This window comes from Schistocerca nitens, chromosome 10, assembly GCF_023898315.1.
Source record: "Schistocerca nitens isolate TAMUIC-IGC-003100 chromosome 10, iqSchNite1.1, whole genome shotgun sequence".
NCBI classification, from domain to species: domain Eukaryota; kingdom Metazoa; phylum Arthropoda; class Insecta; order Orthoptera; family Acrididae; genus Schistocerca; species Schistocerca nitens.
In genome coordinates, this window is record NC_064623.1 from 71,585,840 (window position 1) to 71,608,773 (window position 22,934).

General features: G+C 48.6%; 1 protein-coding gene across 2 annotated transcripts in view; it reads right to left on the bottom strand.

Annotated features, from left to right (window-relative positions):
- The window catches only part of LOC126210235 (histone deacetylase 8-like), a 95,053-nt gene that overhangs the window by 63,619 nt on the left and 8,500 nt on the right, over positions 1–22,934 (bottom strand). For both annotated transcript variants that reach the window (XM_049939423.1, XM_049939422.1), the window contains exon 3: positions 709–850. In XM_049939423.1, coding sequence (XP_049795380.1) covers positions 709–850 — 142 coding nt within the window. The remainder of the gene's footprint in view (positions 1–708; positions 851–22,934) is intronic.

Genomic DNA, 22,934 nt, shown 5'->3' on the forward strand with positions numbered 1-22,934 from the left:
CCAAGTTTAACTTTAGTATTAAACATAATTTGGTACAATTTATTGTGATAACTTTTCTCATTACTGTATATGTGTACATGCCCACTTTTTTCTTTTTGGTTCCATCGCTTGCTGGTCGCACCTCATACATCTGTTCCAAGCAAGAGTTGTTGCAGGGTGTGTATAATTGGACAAACTGGATAGATCAACTGAATATTACAGCGCCATATATTAGTAAACAACCTAGTTCCAAATGTCTCATCTCTGTATATTTTACATACACATATTGCCACAAAGTATTTAAAGCATAAACATTCATTCTCATTTAGTAGACGGTACGTCACAATGGACTGCAGTAGATGACGACCAACATCATTTCCAGTGCTTTCCCGTGACTTGACCACTCAGTAATGTTTACGTGGGATCAGGGGCACAGACCTCAACGGATGACACAAGCAACATCTGGTGCACAAAATGCTCTATCCTGTCACTCACAACACTATTCAATGCTTGTGACGAGGTGCGCTATGTGGTAACTTGCAAGTGTCAGGCTAGCCCTACTCTGAAAATCTGAGGTGGTGTTGTGAGGTGCCTACACTGTGCCTCGACCTGTCTCCAGGAGCTGTAGTGACAATACAGTAGTGGGCACCACACCCAACAGTGGAGGTGAGCCTCATTCGAACATTCCCTGACTGAAGTTATCAATGAAAATTCTGAACTCGAGCTCACCTCTGGGCGTGGTGCCACCCTCCACACCAGTTGATGGCTACTTCCGCACCAGAACTCGTTAACGCCTCAGCTGCCACCACCGACCCACCTCCGATCACCCGGACATGGTCGTACATCCTCGACAGCAGGGGAGTATCGTAACCTGTCGACAAACCCAGATGTATACTCGAGATTTGCTGAAAGATAAATGTCAGAAACTTGATTAATCAGCCTTTCACATCTCACCAATGCGATATTAGAGTCTCGGTAACAGTATTTTATACTTAATGTTATTGCTGAATTTAGTTTAAAAATAATGGTTTACACACAGCTAGCAGAGGCCACTTTGCACATATCTTCTAATTTTTACACTCATTTTCTAGTTTATTCCTTAAATGTATTTGTATCTCATAACAAAAATGAATTTAACATGCCTAGTGCTTTAAAAAATTACAAGCCAATGCAAAAATCTAATTTTCATGCGGATGGGGTGGAGTTATGAAGTCCGATACAAAGGCAAGAGTCAGTTCAGGTGAGAATGGCCATCCCATCTCTCTGCTGCAGTGATAAGACTGATCTGTAGCACAATCCACAGCCTAGGTTAGGTTGAAACGTGACAGTCTGATTAAGAGTTGGCGAAACCAACAAATGTGAAATAAAAGATACGTAGCATAGCCAAGGTCAATGTTTCTTTTTGTACCATTTGCTCAATATGTAATTTACTTTCTTTTTTTACATACATCTACATCTACAAGGTGCACTCAGAAACGCTTGATTACATAATGGGTAAACCACTGACGGGTATCTACATCTGCAAGGTGAACCCAGAAATACTAGAAAGGATATGTTTCGAGAGAGTTCCCATGTGTGCAGTTCAGAAAATGCTTGTGTTGGTAGGAAGAAACCAGATGCCACAAGCTATGAAGCAGTCATTATAGTGAAGCACATTGCATCTGGCAGCATTTTCAGCAACTGGGTGGTCCTGCTGTCTCTTGGCAACAGTTTGTCAGTGGCCATTCATATGGACAGACAGACTGTTGGTGTCATGTCCACGTAGAATGCAGCACAGTGGTTGCAGCTTACTTTGTAGATCACATGGCTGCTTTTACAGGTGACCCTGCCTTTGATGGGTAATTATAGGGATGAGCCATGAGGCAAAGGGGTTGGGACCACGAATGGAGCAGGGATGGAAAAGAATATTGTGTAGCTTTTGTGGGTGGTGGAACATCACTGGGAGGTGTGGGAAGGATAGTGGTTAGGACATTCCTCATTTCAGGGCATGACGAGAGATAAGTCAAAACTCTGGCAGAGAATGTTATTCAGTTGCTCCAGTCCCGGGTGGTACTGCATCACAAGGGATGTGCTCTTTTGTGGCTGGCCGGTGGGTATGTGGGAGGTAGTAGGTGAATGGAGAAATAAGGCATGGGAGATCTGTTTCTGGACAGGGTCGGTATGGTCTGTGACGGCCTCAACAAGATCCTCGGCATAATTGGGGGAGAGACTGCTCGTCACAGCAGGTGTGACAATCAGAAGTGGCTAGGATGAATGGGAGGAAAATCTTTGTATGGAACAGGTGGCAGCTGTCAAAGTTAAGGTACTGTTAAAAGGTGGCAAGTCTGAAGTGGAAAGGGTTACTGATGTAGACATTCTTGAAATAAGGTCATCACACAGGAAAGTGCCTGTTAAGTTGAGGAGGACCAGTTGAAGCAAATGGGGGAGAATGTGTTGAGGCTCTGGAAGAATGTGGATAGGTTGCTCCCACCCTCAGCCCAGATCATGAAGATGTCGTCCATGACTCTGAACCATGTGAGGAGTTTGGGTTTCTGTGTAGTTAGGAAGGATTCCTTTACATAACCCATGAATAGCTTGGTGCAGAATGATCCCGATGTGGGTGGCCACTGCTGTTCCATGGATTTGATTGTAGGTGGTGCCTTCAAAGGAGAAGTAACTGCAGGCGAGAATGTAGTTACTCATGGGGACCAGAAAGGAAATTGTCAGTCTGGAGTCAGCTGGGTGGTGGGGAAGGCAGTGTTCAATAGTGGCAAGCTCATTGGCATTATGAATTCTAGTGTAGAGGGAGGTGGCACCAACAATTAGAGATGGGCAAAACTGTTCTTTTCAGAGATTGGATCAGAACTGTTCGCTCCCTGAAATGAATTAGCTCTTTTTCATGACTCACCACTCACAATAGAAAATAAATGGAAGGCACATTGCCCTTTAAACTTGGTTTATTCCAGTACTATACCTGTATTTTGATCTTATTTGATCCTATTTTGAAGTAACACAGATAATGAGTAAGAATTTTGTATTGTTTATTGAAATTTCCACGATATAACAAAGTTTTTGATTATTGATTTATTTTGCACTATCGTGGTTTTTTGGGTGATCGGAAAATGTTGTAACTTGAGATTTACATTAACAATATATTTGGCTATAATGTATTAAAATTTCATTAACCTCATACAAATACATCGCAAGCCATATATTTTTAAAGTGAACGTTTCCTTCCGAAGACGCCTAAAATCGCAAAATCCGTACCAGAATAAGAAAAAAAAAATATAAATTTGACTGTAAAACGAAAGTGCTGCATATAGCCTTACGCAGAATAAAACAAGGAAAATATTGGTGTATCACATTTTGCGATACGTTTATCGGTTCGCTCGTAATTAAGGCGTAAATTCGAGTATCCATAATAAAAATCCTATGGTAAGAGGAGTCATCAGGAACCTAATCTAATCAGTTTAAACAAATAAAAATAAAATAAAAACGATTGATGTATCCATAACATAATAATGTAATATACATAGCGGTATTACTACGAAGAACAATATCCAGTAGAGAGGAACTCCGATGCAGAGGCGCTGAGTCGAGCAGGTCGAGCCGCGAGCTGTATTACTGCATGAGCTGAGACCGCAGAGACCAGAGTGACACCTGAGTCGCTTTGCTCAACGCTCTGGCTAGAGTCGAGACGGTGGGGTGAGCGTTGAGCGGGCGAGTTCCGAGGGTGGGGGGAGCTCACCCGCTCCGAGCCAAATCGTCGGTTCCCTTGCGAGCAGGTTTTTGCAAGTAGTTCCTATGTTATCCGCTAGGTGGCTCTCTGTCCTGTTGCTCGCATCAACTGCCCAGAGGGCAGGACGTGCGACTGAAACGATCGCCGACAGAGTGCGATGCGAAGTTAAGCTGCGCCAGACACTGCACACGGCAGACGACGCACAGAGACGGCACGGCATATGTGAAACACAAAATCCAATGGGGCACTGCACAATGCAGGCAGCCAAGGTAGAAGCAGGGCAGAGGCCGGCGCTGGCTGTGTTGTGTGGCGTGCACTGTGCTCTGACCAGCAGAGGCGCTGCTGATATGCTCCGTCTCTCTCTCTCTCTCTCTCTCTCTCTCTCTCTCTCTCTCTCTCTCTCTCTCTCACTGCCGTGGGAAACGTTTGGAGCTACCGTTCTTTTTTTCTGAATCACTGATTGTTCACTTCTTTGAAAGATTCAACTCTATGAATTAGTTCAAGAGCGGATCCCCCATCTCTACCAACAATGAAGAGCAGGGTGCCACGCAGTAAAGGAACAGAAACTGTGGAGAGGCAGTGGAAGAGATGGTTCGTGTCTTATGTAGGATGGTAGGTTATTAGTAATAGGCTGAAGGTGTCGGTCCATGAGAGCAGAGATTCTCTCTGTATGTGCACAGTAATCGTCCACAATAGGGTGCCTGGGTGGTTGGGCTTATGGCCACTAAGAAGCATGTAGGAGCTAGAAGTGCAGAGAGTGGTCAGGGTGAGGAGAGAGAGAGGGGGAGGGGGAGGGGGGGGAGGGGGAGGGGGAGAGAGAGGGGGAGAGAGAGGGGGAGAGAGAGGGGGGAGAGAGAGGGGGGGGAGAGAGGGGGGGGTACTGTAATAAACCTAAGAATTTCCAGATATATTGGAGATCCTGTTCAATTTCTGGAATGGGGTCACTGTGGAATAGTTTGTAGGTGGATATATTTTACAGCTGGCCGATTCCTTCAGTCAATTAATCTCTGTGGATTTTAACCACAGTAGTGGAGCCTTTATCGGCAGGTCAGCTTGTAGGGCAAGGATCAGCTTTTAGGTGGTGTATCATGGTTCTTTCAGTGGACATTAGGATGGTTTGCATTTTAATGGATTTGGGATTTATGGCGATGCAAAGTTCAAGATCAGGAAATTCTGTAAAGTTAACAGAGGGTGATTTGTGTGCAGTGAGGGGTGGATCACAGTTTGATAGAAAAGTGAACTGAGTTAGGCTGGTTTCAATATTGGTATTGGCTTGCGTCTGATTGATAGGGTTGGCGGTAAAAAAGAGTTTTCACTGTAAGGACCAGGAGAAGGTCTTTGACAAGTCCATCATGATTGAATTTTCCCCACTCCCGAAATATATATACGAGACAGACACAGACACTCTTTCCTTCTTGTACTTGCATAGGTTTTTCTTTGTATATTAAAGTAATTGCTTATCAGAGCTGAAATGACAAGGATTGTCAATGTGCCCTGGATGAAGCACTGAAGTTGTCTTTTGTCCAGCCATAAAAATTAAGAAAGCACAGCTTTCTATAAGCCATGGAAGTGGCATACTGATAACCACATATCAAAATAAAGAGCCAATAGTATTCTTCAAAATATTAAGCTATCACATTGTATTAGTTTCCTGGCAGCAGCAGAAATAATCTTTTGAGCAACAGGAGCATCTTCATCTTCAAATTGTTCAGATGGGGCAGCTGCAGTTATTGTCAAAGACACACATTTCTCGGCTTTCACTGAAACATCATGAGCACCACCAAACCATTTCTCGAAGACTGCAGGGAGCTTGTTCCTTGCACTTTCACTGATACCACTGTGCTGAGAAAATGTGGGAACACTGGCAAATGGGAGAAAAGGTTGGTCCATTTTTAAACAGCATTACAAGAGACGCACGACCAGCATACTTTCTTTCAATGTTCGAAGAATTGTCCTTATATATTTACAAGAAAGAACTGTCTTGGATGTTCCTTGAAATATTGTGATTTCAACTTACTGTGTAGCTTTACATTATTCGCATCAGCCATCACGATTCTCCCTCTATCTGGAAGTTCACGGGCAACACTTCCCTCGATATGTATACGACAATGCAGATTGCAAAACTGTTGCGTTATGCATGGCATTGTTGGTACCTACCAAATACAATTAATTGTTTTACACCAAGATATTTGTCAAGTAAAAGATACACCACCAGCACAATCCATGGGAAGTTACACAGCTGTTCAGTAGCTCTCAGTTCTTCTGTGCCTGACTACTTGTGGCTTTATAGCAAAATCAAAGAACTAACAACTATTCCAGGAATTAGAATTTTGGTGGACATTGGCCAAGGAATCACTTGTGAAATAACTTTTGTAGATTCACAGGCATTTGTAAATGCTTCTCACAGTAATTACAGCAGCATCTTCACAGCTATGTTACATTATTTTGTTGCCTTCTGCCCAAAGACTGGTTAGATGCAGCTATCCACCCCAGACCATCCAGTGCAAGCCTATTCATCTATGCATAACCACTGAACCCTATAAATCAATTTGTGTCTTCTTACTGTATTCAAGCGTTTGTCTCCTCCTACAGGTTTTAATCAACCCCCTCCCCCTCCACTCTCACTCTCACACTCTCTCTCTCTTTCTCTTCCCTACATTACCAAACCTATGATTCTTTGATGCCTCAAGATGTGTAATATCAACCAATCCTTTCTTTTAGTCAGGAAGTGCCATAAATTTTGCGGTGGAAAATGCTGACGAATTCTGTCAGAAAATTTTACTAGCCAAAGTTTCCGATCGCCTGAGGTAGCTTAGCGAGTCAATAGTGAAATTCCAAGTTATAAAATGTTCATGGATAGCATCACCTAATAGGTTACACAAGATCAATACATTTTATAATGGAAGACAATGGCATGAAGGAACTGGTAATCATTATTTTGTAACTGTTCCAGGCAAGCAGAAGAGGTTGAAGAGGCCCCCTAGCTACTGAGGTCTTCCACCGAAACAAGAAACTCCTTTGATTTAAATATTGAGTTCCTGTAACGTTATCAGTTTCCTGTACATAATAATGTTATTGGCATCCCAGTGAATCTCTTATCCATACAACTTCTTGCAATTCTTGTTCCCCCCCTTCAGCAAGCTTTAAATAGTGCAAAGGAAAGCCAATAAATCAATGAAAGAAGAGGTTCATAAGAAGTCAAAACGAATCAAAATTAACACATTATTCAGCACTGTCAAGTGACAAGTCATTAAGTACTGTAATTTTCATAAATGGTTGCAACAAAAGAGAGCAATGGGAAAATGATCAAGATTGTGGACAATCTGGTCTTGCTTAATTTAATATAGAATGATGTTCAATTTTGTTAATATTTCTCTAGTCTTCAGTTGAATGGCACTGGTTCCAGCTGGCCAGCTCTGGACGAGGAGCTGGCATGGTGACTGGAGAAGAGTGAGTGACTTCACGGCTTGACCCAATGTCCTCAGATGCACAGTGGTGACAATGCCTCATCACCCTCTTCAACCGTCATAACAGGAGTGGATTTCCACATAGAAAGCTGTTGTGCTTTGATCACGGTCAAGGCTGGAGTCCATTGCCTTGCTTAATTGAAAGCCACTGTTTTTATTTTTTAGGTCCACCATGTAGTCAGATTCTACAGGCACAGAAGGTATTGTACTGTTGCCACACATTTGTGACTTGATAATTCACAATTTAACCAAGAGTGATGGTTTTCTGCCAAAGTGGTCTTTGTCGGCTGTTCCTTGTCTGTACAGCGTTCATGCTCAGTGCCTCTCTCCTGTAAAGTTTAGGCAGGCTGGCCTACATCCATTTTCCCACACTGGCAATGGATGCTATAGACGCCCAGTTTTTGGAGTCCGAGGTCATCATCAACTGATCCCACCAAGGCTTTCGCCTCGGATGGAAAGTGAAACACATGCTTCAATTTATGAGGGACATGTCATTTCATAAATAATGCTAACATTGTTTTTACTTACACATTTATTTTTTTCCCCAATATCTCTTAACAATCCTTCCATATAGTTTCCCTGCTTCTCTATGACTGAATACCAACAACTCAGAAGCTCTATTATTCTACACGAGACAACTTCTGTTTATCTGCCGAATGGTTTGGGTAACAGTGGTAGAAAGCTCTTCCAGAGAAAGGTAATAATGTCCGCACATAAGTTTTTTCAACTCTGGGAGCAAGTTGAAGTCTGGTGGTCTCACGTCCGAACTGTAGGGAGGATGTGGCAACACTTCCCATCCGTATTCATGCAGTTTTTGGACCACAACATTGCCGATATGTGGGCAAGTATTGTCATGGAGAATTACTGGCCCAGCCTCAAATAACTGAGATCTGATTTTGTGCATTTTCCTGCACATTATTATTATTATTATTATTATTATTTTGTGGATTTATGACAATACACTGCTGTGACACTTGCTCCACATAGGACCATCTGTCATGATGATTCCTTAATCATCATTTGCTTGAGCTTTAACTGAGTGCATCAAAATTTTTTTAGACGCAGTAAATCTGAAGCTCTCCAGCAATCGGACTGCGATTTCAACTCTGTTTTAAAGTATCTAATCCACATTTCATCAATAGTGACAATTTGACACAAGAATCCTTGACCTTCACAGTCGATTGGTTTGTGGGATTGAAGGGACCAGACTACTAGGGCCATCGGTCCCTGTTTCCATGAACTTGAAACCCCCCCCCCCCCCCCACACAAGGAATAAAAACAAACAATAGAGATGACAAGAGACAACACAGGACAAGAAAGACACAGACAGAGACCAGACAAAAGGAATTAAAATCACACCAAGTGTGACAGTGGTTGGCCAACCATAGAAACAAAAAAGGAAAAGCCAACCACCAAGAAACGCATTAAAAACCCCAGTCTAAAATCGTAGGTCAAAGGCCAGACTCAACAAAAAAAAGGGGCAAACACTTAGACCAAGCGATAAAAACCCCCTGAATGAATAAAACTCAAAACTAAATCTGCCATCCCAACGTGATCTGATAAAAGTGCAGGAAGTGTATCAGGCAGCGCAAACATCTGCCTGAGCGGAGTTAAAAGTGGGCAGTCCAACAAGATGTGGACCACTGTCAAACCTGAACCGCAGCGACATAAAGGTGGGTCCTTGCAGCGCAATAAATAGCTGTGTGTTATCCAGGTGTGGCCAATGCATAGCCAGCAGAGGACAACAGAGTCCTTGCGAGAGACACGCAAGGAGGAGCACCACACGCCTGTATCCTCATTGATGGCCCGAAGTTTGTTGGCTGAAGGAAGGGTGCGCCATTCTTCACCCCAGGCGCGAAGTACCTTCTGCCACAAAACTGACCCGAGATCACTCTCCGAAAGGTCTATCTCCAAGGCTGGGGCACCAACAGCCTGTTTGGCCAGCCTGTCAACACATTCATTTCCCAGGATGCTGATATGACCTGGGGTCCACACAAAGACCACAGAGCGGCCGCAACGGGTTGGTTGGTTGGTTGTGTGAGGTTTAAGGGACCAAACAGCAAGGTCATCAGTCCCTTGTTTCAAAGATACTCCATTCTGCTAACGGGACATCTCAGAAAAGTCAGAACAATAAAACGGAAAAAGGGAAAAACGTAAAAGGGCAGTCACATTGTCATTGGTAAAAAACAAATGAGGGAAGTCGGCAAGAGAACGAACCCAACACTATGCTGAAGCAGCATAGGCAAGACCACTTGTGACTTAAAAGGTACAACTGCTATAATGCAGAAAGTACGTATGGGAATAGAAAGACTAACCAAGCCTTAAAAAAAAGGGTTAAAAAAGATTAAAAGGGGAAGAAAAGAGGATTCCGGTCAGGGAGCTGAATCGGGAATCTCTGAACACTGCCTACAGTGGGAGACACCCAAAACTCACCACCCTGCCCCAACACCAGAGAGAGATTAAAAACCTTAAAACTGAGAATAAATACCACTTTCCCGGAGGAAACCGAGAACCAGAGAGACCACCCGGGAATCGTCAGCCAACATCAAAGGTAAAGTGTTGGTTGGTTGGTTGTTTGAGGTTTAAGGGACCAAACAGCGAGGTCATCAGTCCCTTGTTTCAAATATACTCCATTCTGCTAACGGGACATCTCAGAAAAGTCAGAACAATAAAACGGAAAAAGGGAAAAAACGTAAAGGGCAGTCACGTTGTCATTGGTAAAAACAAATGAGGGAAGTCGGCAAGAGAACGAACCCAACACTATGCTGAAGCAGCATAGGCAAGACCACCTGTGACTTAAAAGGTACAACTGCTATAATGCAGAAAATACGTATGGGAATAAAAAGACTAACCAAGCCTTAAAAAAGGGTAAAAAGAGTAAAAGGGGAAGAAAAGAGGATTCCGGTCAGGGAGGTGAATCGGGAATCTCTAAACACTGCCTACAGTGGGAGACACCCAAACACTCACCGCCCTGCCCCAACACCAGAGAGATTAAAAACCTTAAAACTGAGAATAAAAACCACTCTCCCGGAGGAAACCGAGAACCAGAGAGACCATCCGGGAATCGTCAGCCAACATCAAAGGTAAAGTGTGGGGGAGTCTGTACTTAGTACGCAGAGCCAAAAGAAGGGGGCATTCAACCAAAATGTGGGCCACTGACTGGAAGGCTCCACAACCACATAGCGGGGGTGGCTCATCACGCAAAAGAAAAACCATGGGTCAGCCTGGTATGACCAATGCGGAGACGACACAGTGTGGTCGAGTCCTTTCGGGAGAGGCGAAAGGAAGAACGCCATGGGCCTGGTGTCACCTTAATTGCACGAAGTTTATTAGACAGTGGAGTAGCCTCCCAAGAATTGGCCCATGACTGCGCGAAGTGGGATTTGATGTGAAGCCGTAAATCCGCTGCAGGAGGGGTTACAGGAAACGGGGGGTAAGTAACTGCTCCCCCAGCCAAACGATCAGCGAGCTCATTTCCCGGGATACCCACATGGCCAGGGACCCATAGGAAGTCAATGGAACAAGCAGCACGGTGAATATCAGCGAGATGGTCATGGATGGCAGAGACCAAGGGATGGCGCGAAAAACACCGGTCAATAGCAAGAAGGCCACTCATCGAGTCCGTACATAACAAAACGCGGTTGTGTTGGGATTGTTTAATAAAGGTAAGGGCCCGGGAAATTGCCATCAATTCCGCAGTAAACACCCCACATGTAGGTGGCAGCAGATGATTTTCCGTTCCAACAGAGGACGTGAAGGCATACCCAACATGATCAGCAGATTTAGAGCCATCAGTGTAAAAAACAACAGCATCCCGAAACTCCCATAAAATTTGGCGGAAAAAGGAACGGAACACCACCGGGGGGGATGGAATCTTTCGGACCGCGGCGGAGATCCATCCGAATTCGAGGCAGAGGAACTAACCAAGGAGGGGTGGAGGGGAGGGAGCGAGGAAGACAGGACAAAGAAGGAAGCTGAAAATCACGGTAAAGAGACGCGGGGCGCAGCCCAACCGGTAAACCCGCCCGAGGGCGGGAGTCGGGTGGGCGACGGCCATGGTCTGGGAACAGGATAGAATAGGAAGGATGAGTGGGAGAAGAACGGATAGTGAGGGCATAAGACACAAGAAGCTGGGACCGCCGAACAGAAAGGGGGGGGGGGGGATCCCAGCTTCAACCAGGAGGCTATCAACAGGGCTAGTAGGGAAGGCACCGGTGGCCATACGGATACCACGATGGTGGACTGGATCCAGCACGTGCAGTGTGGAAGGAGCAGCTGAACCATAAACTTGACAACCATAGTCCAAACGAGACAGAACTAGAGCACGATAAAGACGGAGAGGAGGGAACGGTCCGCACCCCAAGAGGAGTGGGCAAGGAAGCGAAGGACATTAAGTTTACGGAAACATCCTACCTTCAGGAGTCTGATATGGGGCAGCCAAGTGAGCTTGTTGTCGAAAAGAAGACCCATGAAACGAAACTGTGGAACCACAGGCAATCGTTGTGCAGCGAGATAGAGCTTTGGATCAGGGTGGACCGTAGTACGGCGACAGAAGTGGACCACCCGCGATTTTAAAGGAGAGAATTGAAACCCGTGTGAGAGGGTCCATGCAGAGGCACGCCGTATAGCCACCTGGAGCTGCCGTTCTGCAGATGCCATTGAGGAGGAACTAACCCAAATGCAGAAATCATCCACATACAGGGCAGGGGCGACCAAGGGACCGACAGAGGCCACAAGTCCATCGATAGCAATGAGGAAAAGAAGGACACTCAAGACAGAACCCTGTGGGATGCCCGTCTCCTGGGTCCGTGGAGAACTAAAAGCAGTACCAACTCGAACTCTGAATGACCGATGGATCAGGAACTGGCGGATAAAAATCGGGAGTGGGCCCCGAAGACCCCACTGGTGAAGGGTTAGTAAGATGTGATGGCGCCAGGCCGTGTCATAGGCCTTGCGAAGGTCAAAAAACACTGCAACCAAATGGCGGCGCTGGGAAAAAGCCTGCCGAACTGCGGATTCCAAGCGAAGTAAATGATCGATTGGAGATCGTCCCTCTCGAAAGCCACACTGGTAAGGGGACAATAGATCCCGAGATTCAAGGACCCAAGTGAGCCGACGGGCGACCATTCGTTCAAGTAACTTACAAACAACATTGGTCAAACTAATTGGCCGATATAGCTGTCAACAGATAGGGGGTTCTTACCAGGCTTAAGGACTGGAACCACAATGCTATCCCTCCACTGAGAAGGGAAGTCACCCTGGAGCCAGATACGGTTAAACACCCGAAGAAGATGTTGCCGTTGTGGAGCACTGAGATGTTGAAGCAGTTGGTTATGAATGGAATCTGGGCCAGGGGCCGTATCATGAGAAGAAGATAGAGCAGAAAGAAATTCCCATTCAATAAAAGGTTCGTTATAAGATTCTGACTCACAAGTGGTGAAACGTGAGAGCTTCAGCCTGCTGTTTTTGATGAAGGAAAGCAGCTGGATAGGAAGCTGACGCTGATGCCACTGCAAAATGGGTCGCAAGATGTTCTGCGATAACTAATGGGTCCGTACAAATGCCATCTGGGAGGTGAAGGCCTGGTAGGGTGGACTGCCGATGGCAACCTTGGAGAGAGCGAAGTGTAGCCCATACCCGTGACAGAGGGACAGAGGAACCAAGGGAAGAAACGAATCGTTCCCAACATATCCGCTTGCTCTGTTTGATTAAATAACGGGCTTTAGCGCGAAGGCGTTTAAAGGTAGTAAGGCTGGCTACAGATGGGTGCCTCTTAAAGTGTTGCAAAGCTCAACGGCGTTCACGGATGGCAATGGCAATGGCCGTACTCCACCACGGGACTTGCCGGCGACGAAATGGTCCAGATGAGCGCGGGACAGCAAGGTTAGCAGCGCGAACAATCGAGTCAGACACGTCACGTAGGACGTCATCAATACAACCCGACAAAGAGGGAGAAAACTCGACCTGTGCAGTGTATAGAGGCCAATCGGCCCGGTGGAAAGACCGACGAGGTAACCTGTCCATCGGGGAGCGGGAAGGGAGTGTGATAATCAACGGGAAATGGTCACTATCACAAAGGTCGTCGTGTGGCGACCAGTGTAATGAAGGGAGGAGAGAGGGAGAAGAAAGAGAAAGATCAATGGCAGAAAAGGTACCATGACCGGCACTGAAATGAGTAGGGGAGCCATCATTAAGAAGGCACAGGTCGTGGTCTGCAATAAATTGGTCTATAAGAAGACCTCGTCTAGATGGAAAGGCACTGCCCCACAAAGGATGATGAGCATTAAAATCCCCAAGGAGGAGGAAGGGAGGAGGAAGTTGCTGAAGAAGGGTGGTTAAGGCAGCAGGTGTAAGAGTCCTGTCAGGAGGGAGATAAAGATTGCAAACCGTGACTGCAGAGTCTAAGTGGACCCTAACAGCAACCGCTTCCAATGTAGTTTGGAGAGGAATCCACGTGCTAGCAATGTCTGTACGGACCAACGTACAAACGCCACCAGAAGCCCGCAAGGGTCCGACCCGATTTCGGCAGAAAACACGGAACCCACGGAGGGTCGGTGAGTGAGCATCAGTAAAATGAGATTCCTGGAGAACCACACAAGCTGCAGAGTAGGACGAAAGAAGGGATTTCAATTCCGGAAGGTGACGATAGTAGCCATTACAATTCCATTGGAGAACCACAGAACGATGGTTTAAATGAGGGCTGAACACGCTAAATCCAGTCATACCGCCGGGTCCCCACCCGTCACCGACAAGGAGGGGGCGACATCCATGAATGACAGGTCAGAATCCGGTTGTGAAGTCGGGGAAGGGACCTCCAGTGACACCAGAGGCTCTTTGTCCCGGGACTTATGTTTCTTCTTCTTTTCAGGCTGAGATCGAGGAGGGCTGTGTGGCATAAAGGAGCCAGCTGCAGCAAGATCAGGAACAGAAAGAGACCGGGCGACCTGGGGGCCGACAGACCGCGGCTCTCGTGGTCGCCGCGCGGCAGCAGACCTTTGACCTGGAAGGTGCCGGGAAGGGGCATCCCGGGAGAGGCGCCCTTGACCGGCAGACGCCGAAGGAGTGGGACACTTCTCCGGCTGGGGAGGGGGAGCAGCGCCCAGAGAAGAAGGTGTGGGAGCTGCAGGGGAGGGGGGGAGGAGTGGGGTCCAGGATGGGGGTAAGGAAGGGGGAGGAAGGGGTGAAGATGTAACCAAGGCATAACTAGATGTCATGGACACAGGGTGCAGTCGTGCATATTTCTTACGGGCCTCTGTGTAGCTTAAACGATCGAGGGACTTATACTCCTGTATCTTTTTTTCTTTCTTATAGACTGGGCGATCTGGTGAACGTGGAGAATGACTACCATGACAATTTACACATACAGGAGGGGGAACACAGGGACTCCCCTCATGGAGTGGACGTCCACAGTCACCACAGAGAGGGTCCTGGGAACAGCGAGAAGACATGTGGCCAAAACGCAAGCACTTAAAACACCGCATAGGAGGTGGGATGTACGGCTTCACATCACAGCGATAGACCATAATCTTAACTTTCTCAGGAAGGGTATCCCCTTCACAGGCCAGGATAAAGGCACCAGTATCAATACGATTATCTTTAGGACCCTTCTGAACACGCCGAACGAAGTGAACACCCCGCCGTCCGAGATTTTCCCGAAGTTCCTCATCAGTTTGAAGGATGAGGTCCCTGTGAAAAATCACACCTTGTACCATATTTAGAGACTGGTGAGGAGTAATGGACACAGGAATTGTGCCAAGATGGGTACAGGCACGAAGGGCCGCAGATTGGGCAGCTGAAGCGGTTTTTATCAGTAACGAACCCGACCGCATCTTGCTCAGGGAGTCCACTTCGCCGAACTTGTCTTCAATGTGTTCCACAAAGAATAAAGGTTTGACACTGGTGAAAGTATCCCCATCAGTCCTGGTGCAAACTAGATAACGGGGGAAAGGTTTTGCCCCTAGACGACGGGCCTGACCCTCTTCCCAGGGGGTAGCCATGGAAGGGAAGGCTGAAGGGGCAAGAGAAGCAGCACTTGAGGAATCAGTACCACGCAGAGAGACGGCCGCAGAAGAACGGCCAGAGTTTTGGACCCGTATGCGTTTCATCTGCATAGCGTCCGCCCTGATACCACCCACTCCGATCAGGGGCTCTCCTCACGGGCGCCACCCAGCCACAGCAAGGGCCGTCTGGCACGGCGGCCATTGCCGGGAGTTCCGATGCTCCAGGATGACGAGCAACCACTCCAAGGCATGCATGAGGAGGTCACAGCTCAGGTATCAGAAGTGTGATCCCTGTGTGTTCAGGGGGCTCAACCAAAAGGGTACATAGCGACCCCACTACACGGGCTGGCTACCGTGCTGGCTATGCACCCTAGCATCAAACAACGACGTGAAAGAAAAGGTGGAATGTACTAGGAGGGCGCACGTCGGAGACACTAGGTAAGGTGCTCTTCCCCAAATGGCTCACACTACGGAGGAGAAATTTTGGAATGCCAAAAGGAGGAGACGATTACGCAACAAAGCCGGAGGGTAAAACCAACAGAACCAGGAGGATAGCGGGGCCAACATAAGCAAGGACACCAATAGTGGGAGAGGAGAGGGCGAGGGGAAAGGAGCATGGAGGGGAAAGGAGGGGAAGGGAAAGGAAAGGAAAGGAAATGCAGCCCGGGAGAGAGAGGCTGCAATGGCTCGGAGCCCCGTGCTCGCCACGCACGTATCCACAAAAGAGTTGTGGACCCCCGGGGGGGGGGGGGGGGGGGGCCGCAACGGGCATGAGTATGGAGGGACTCCTGGATAGCCATCACCAGATGAGAGTAAGGGAAACACTGGTCGATAGCTCGTAAACTGCTCAGGAAGTCACTACAGATAACGAAGGACTCACCTGAGCAGGAGCGGATATACTCTAGGGCGCGAGAGATGGCAACCAGCTCGGCAGTGAAAACACTGCAGCCAGCCAGCAATGAGTGTTGTTCATAATGATCCCCTAGAGTAAGAGCATAACCGACATGACCAGCTACCATCAAACTGTCAGTACAGACAATGTCAGAGCCTTGAAATGTGGCAAGGATTGAAAGAAAGTAGCGGTAGAGGGCCTCAGGAGGGACTGAGTCCTTTGGGACCTGTGCCAAATCGAGCTGAAGGCATGGGCGGGGCACATACCACGGGGGTATACGTAGAGGGGACCGGAAAAGATGGAAAACCTCAAGCCCAGAGAGAAGAGCTATGACCTGAACCGCGATCGTTCACCCTGACCGGGGCCGCCATTCCGGAAGATGGACAACCAACTGAGGGAACAGGAGACGATAATTGGGATGTCCAGGCAAGCTACAAACGTGTGTAGCATAAGCTGCCAGTAATCATTGGTGCCGGATCTGTAATGGAGGGACACCTGCCTCCACAAGCACGCTGTTGACAAGGCTTGTTCGGAAAGATCCAGTGGCGAGTTGGATCCTGCTGTGAAGGATGGTGGTTCAGCAACAGCAATGCAGAAGGGGATGCTGAACCATACGCCAGGCTCCCATAATCTAGACGGGACTGAATTAATGTCTGGTACAGCCGTAGAAGGGTAGACTGATCGGCACCCCAGCTGGTGTGACTCAAGCAACGAAAAAGCGTTAAGATGCCACCAGCACGTTTGTTTAAGCTGCCAAATATGAGACAGCCAAGTCAATCGAAAACCAATCCCAAAAACCGATCTGTCTCCACCATAGCAAGAGGTTTGCCGTCAAGATAAAGCCATGGCTCAGGGTGAACAGTGCATCGCTGGCAGAAATGCATAACGCAGGTCTTGGCAGCCGAAAACTGGAAGCCATGCACTACAGCCCAAGACTGCGCCTTTCAGATAGCACCCTGTAGCTGCCGTTCAGCAGCTGCAATGCCAGTGGAGTTATAGTATAGGCAGAAGTCGTCAGCATACAAGGAAGATGAGACACGTTCCCACTGCCGCAGCGAGCCCATTAATTGCAATCAAAAAGAGGCAGACACGTAAGACAGATCCTTGCGGTACCCCATTCTCCTGAACTCGGGAGGAACTATGGGAGGCCGCAACTTGCACGCAGAAGGAATGAAGCGACAGAAAATTTTGTATGAAAATTGGGAGCGGACCCCGAAGACCTCAACCATGAAGCGTAGAGAGGATGTGATGCCGCCATGTCGCATTGTATGCCTGCCAAATGTCAAAAAAGACGGCAACAAGATGCTGATGGCGGGCAAAGGCCGTACGGATGGCAGACTCCAGACACACCAGATTATCGGCGGCAGAGCAGCCCTTATGGAACACACCCTGGGATGGAGCCAGAAGGTCCTGAGACTCAAGTAGCCAACTCAACCTCCGGTTCACCATGCATTCGAGCAACTTGCAAAGAACGTTGGTGAGGCTAATGGGGTGGTAGCTGTGCATCTCCAGTGGGTTTTTGCCAGGTTTCAACATGGCGATTACGACGCTTTCTCGCCATTGCGATGGCAACTCACCCTCGACCCAGATATGGTTGAAAAGGTCTAGGAGGCATCGCTGGCAGTCCACCGAGAGGTGTTTGATCATCTGACAGTGGATGCCATCTGGCCCAGGAGCCGTATCAGGGCAAGCGATTAGGGCACTTTGGAATTCCCACTCACTGAAAAGAGTATCATACGATTCAGGGTGGCGCATCTGGAATGAAAAGCTCTGACGTTCCAACCGCTCTTTCAGGGAGCGGAAGGCCAGTGGGTAATTCGTAGAAGCGGAACTCTGAGCAAAATGCTCCACTAAGTGGATTGCAATTGTGTCGGAGTCAGTACAGACTGCTCCATTCAGTGAAAGTGCAGGTACACTGACGGGGGTTTGATAGGCATAGAGGGTCGCCTGATCTTCGCCCAAACCTGTGATGGAGAGGTACAGAGGCCAATGATTGACACATACCTTTCCCAGCACTCCTGCCTGTGTTGGCGAATGAGGCGGCAGGCTCGCGAATGGAGCCGTTTAAAGGCGATGAGGTGTTCCAATGAGGTGAGCCACTTGTGACATTAGTGCCTGCCTGTGATCTTTAATCACCTCAGCAATCTTGGGTGACCACCAAGGCACAGTCCTCTGCCGAGGGGACCCAGAAGAACAGGGAATGGCAGATTCTGCAGCAGTAACGACGCCGGTGGTGACCGAGTGAACCACCGCAATAGTATCGTCATTGGGAAGAGGCTCAATAGTGGCAATGGAGGTGAACAAGTCCCAGTCAGCCTTATTCATTGGCCATCCGCAGGGGCGCCCAAAAGAGTGACGCTGTGACAGTGACAGAAAGATCGGAAAGTGGTCACTACCACGCAAGTCGTCATGTACACTCCATTGGACAGATGGTAATGGGCTAGGGATGCAGATCGAAAGTTCGATGACTGAGTACATGCCATGCGCCACACTGAAATGTGTGAAGGCACCATTATTTAAAAGAGAAAGGTCTAGCTGTGCCAATACTTGCCCAACAATGCTGTCTCGGCCCGAAGAGGGTTATGGGTGTTGAAGTCGCCCAGTAACAGAAAAGGTGGCGGCAATTAGGCTATCAGTGCAGCCAGGACATGCCGCGGGACATCACCATCCGGTGGAAGACAGAGACTGCAGACGGTAACAGCCTGAGGCATCCACACCCGAACAGCAACAGTGTCTAAAGGTGTTTGTACAGGGCCAGATTAGCTGTAAACGGAGTGAAGGACGTAGATGTAGACGCCACCAGATACCTTCTCATACGCTGCCCGGTTCCTATAATAACCCCGATAGCCACGGAGGGCGGGGGTTCACATCGCCGGAAACCAAGTTTCCTGAAGAGCAATGCAGAGGAAAGGGTGAAGGCTGAGAAGTTGTCGGAGCTCAGCAAGATGGTGGAAAAAACCGCTGCAGTTCCACTGGAGGATGACTGTCCATGGCTGAGAAGGGCGTGAAGGGACCAAGGAGGCAGATTATGCCGCTGGGTCACCTGCTGCCACCAACTGAGTACCTGTGCGAGCGACATCCATTGTGTATGAGAGTCCGGCGAGATGTAGGTCCTCAGCGGATGGCAGAATCTCTACCTTGCCCTCACACACAGAGCTTGTATGTTGCGGTGGGGTGAGTGCCACCGCACGTTCCTTCGTCTTAGAGTTCTTCTTCCTGGACTTTTCTCCTGCTCCTTGGGTTTTACTGGCTGGGAGGGCTTCACTGATTCAGTCTCCGAGATGAAGGACCGCGAAGCCCTACGACCAGCTGCTTGTGGGCACTTATGCCACTGCTGGGCGTCATCCTTCCCACTTGTGGAAACCTGGGAAGGGAGGGACCCAACAGACCCCTTGCGAGCGAGAGGAGCCGAAGAAGTTGGACACTTCTCTGGCTTAGAAGCGGGGACAGACATCCCTGATGAGTGGGAGAGGGGGGGGGGTGTTGCTCCTGAGGTAGGTGGTACAGGAGGAACAGGGTGGGTAGTGGCCCCCATGGGCAAGGGGGCGTGTGGAGTTGTATGGCTCGGTGAACCGACCAGAATTCGCTGAACTGATGGGGCTATCACGGTTGTAGCGGCGGCATATGAGGAATCATTCACACAGGATGGAGTTGTTCATATTTCCTCTTAGCCTCAGTATAGGTCAGTCGGTCCATGGTCTTATATTCCATGATTTTTCGCTCTTTCTGTAATCTGGCGAGCAAGATGAATGAAGCTCTCTGCAGTTGACACAGGTGAGAGGTGGGGCACATGGAGTATTGGGATGTGATTGGCGTCCACAATCTCGACACGTGAGGCTGGAAGTAGAACGGGAAGACATATGGCTGAACTTCCAGCACTTAAAGCACCGCATTGGGGGAGGGATATAGGGCTTGACATCACATCGGTAGAGCATCACCTTGACCTTCTCCGGTAATTTATCACCCTGAAGGCCAAGATGAAGGCACTGGCAGCAATCTGATTATCCTTTGGACCGCGATGGACGCGCTGGATGAAATGCCCGATGGATGCGCTTGATGAAATGAACACCTCAACACTCTAAGTTGGAGTGCAGCTCATCATCAGACTGCAAAAGAAGGTCCCCATGGAAAATAATACCCTGGACCATATTTAAACTCTTCTGGGGTGTGATGGTAACTAAAACATCCCCCAACTTGTCACAAGAAAGTAACCTTCGTGGCTGGGCAGAGGATGCCGTTTTTATCAATACTGACCCAGAGCGCATTTTGGACAAGCCCTCCACCTCCTCAAACTTGTCCTCCAAAAGTTCTATGAAGAGTTGAGGCTTTGTTGACATGAAAGACTCCCCATCAGCTCTTGTACAAACTATTAAGTGTCACTGCCATCCTGACCCTTACGCTCCTCCCACAGTGTGGCCAGGGAGGGGAACGAATTGGGATTGTATTTCTGAGCATTGAATTGAGCCCAAGAACGCTTAAAGACTGCTGGCAGCTGGCCACCAGCAAGAGATGATGTACCACACTTCATTGCGGGTCATCCGTCCTGATGCCACCCACTCCGACCAAGGACCCTCCCCACGAGCACCACACAGCCTCAGCAAGGGCCACCTAGCTGAATGGCCAGTGCCGGGAGTACCGATGCCCCAGGTAGATAGGCATCTACTCCTTGGCATCTGCAGAGCGAACCCTGTGTTGTCAGGGGCTACAACCAACAGCTTACATGGCACCCCCACCACAACGGACTGGCTACCATGCTAGATATTAGGTGCAAGGAAGTCCATGATCTTTGTAGTCTCTGCAAAAAGCAACACTGCGCAGTGCATGGTGGAAATCGCACCCAGGAATGTATCCTCGCCCAAGAGATGGAGAATGAGCGGGACGACAATGCGACGACGAGAAAGCTGGCCAAAGGTCTCAATGCACGATGGACACAATGCAAGGGAAGAGTACTTAGGAAACATACGAGGGAGGTTTTATAAATAATGCACAGATTGGTATTACTGTGGATTGGTGAATGCAACAACAATGAAAATTGCATCAGATGTAGTTGGGAGCTAGAGGTGAAGCATGTGTTTCTGTTTTCTACTGTGTACTCCAACATAAAATTGGCAAGAGGTAGAAATCGACCCACCAGGAGTCTCAGGCACTGTGATTGTTGAAGACCAGAGGTGAAAAGAGAAAAGATAGCATCTCTGGCATCAAATCACATGGTTACCAAGTTGGTTGGTTTGTGGGATTAAAGGGACCAGACTGCAATGGTCATCGGTCCCTTTTTCCAAAAAATTAAAACCGCCCAAAGAGCATTAAAAAAAAACGAACAGCAGGAAAGACGTCAGACGACACAGGACGAGAAAGACTCCGACAGAGAGCAGACAAAACAAAGTAAAACACACAAAGTGTGACGGTGGTTGGCCGACCATAGAGAAAAAAAGAGGAAAAGCCAACCACCAAGAACACATTAAAAAACTCAGTTTGAAATCAGAGGCTAAAAGCCAGAATCAACACTAAAAAACAAACACTCAGATTAAACTGTAAAAACCCCCTGCCCGAATAAAACGCAAAACTAAGTCCACCATGGCGGAGTCATCTAGTAAAAGGGCAGGGAGCGTATCAGGCAGCGCAAATGTCTGCCTGAGCACAGTTAAAAGCGGACAAGTTAATAAAATGTGCACCACCGTCAAAACCGCCCCACAGCGACAGAGAGGCGGGTCCTCACGACGCAATAAATAACTGTGAGACAGTCGGGTGTGGCCAATGCGGAGCCGACAAAGAACAACTGAATCTCTGCGAGTGGCTCGCATGGATGACTGCCACACACGCGTCGTCGCCTTGAGAGAACGGAGTTTGTTTGGCGTGGGCAGATTGCGCCATTCAGTGTCCCAAAGCGAGAGAACTTCGCGGCGGAAGACTGCCCGCAAATCAGTCTCCGGGAGGCCAATGTCCAGGGTGGGTTCAGTGGTGGCCTGTTTGGCCAGGCGGTCAACATTCTCATTGCCCGGGATACCGACGTGACTGGGGGTCCACACGAAGACCACAGAGCGGCCGCAACGCGCAAGAGTATGCAGGGACTCATGGATAGCCATCACCAGACGAGAACGAGGAAAACACTGGTCGAGAGCTCGTAAACCGCTTAGGGAATCGCTACAGATAACGAAGGACTCACCTGAGCAGGAGCGGATGTACTCTAGGGCACGAAAGATGGCGACCAGCTCAGCAGTGTAAACGCTGCAGCCATCCGGCAAGGAACGTTGTTCGGAATGGTCCCCTAGAGTTAGCGCATACCCAACACGACCAGCAACCATCGAACCGTCGGTGTAAACAATTCCAGAGCCCTGATACGTGGCCAGGATGGAATAAAAGCGGCGGCGGAAGGCCTCTGGAGGGACCGAGTCCTTCGAGCCCTGTGCCAAGTCGAGCCGAAGGCAAGGGCGAGGAACACACCACGGGGGTGTACGCAGAGGCGCCCGGAAAGGAGGTGGAACAGGGAAAAACCCAAGCCCGCAGAGAAGCTCCTTGACGCGTACGGCGATCGGACAACCCGACTGGGGCCGACGGCCTGGCAGATGGACGACTGACTGCGGGAATAGGACATGGTAATTTGGATGCCCGGGCAAGCTAAAAACATGGGCAGCATAAGCAGCCAGTAATTGTTGGTGTCGTAACCGCAGTGGAGGGACACCTGCCTCAACAAGGATGCGGTCCACAGGGCTGGTGCGGAAGGCACCAGTGGCAAGGCGTATCCCGCTGTGGAGGATTGGGTCCAACACCCGTAACGCAGATGGGGATGCTGAGCCATGGGGATGCTGAGCCATAAGCCAGGCTCCCATAATCCAGACGGGACTGGATTAACGCCTGGTAGAGCCGCAACAGGGTAGAGC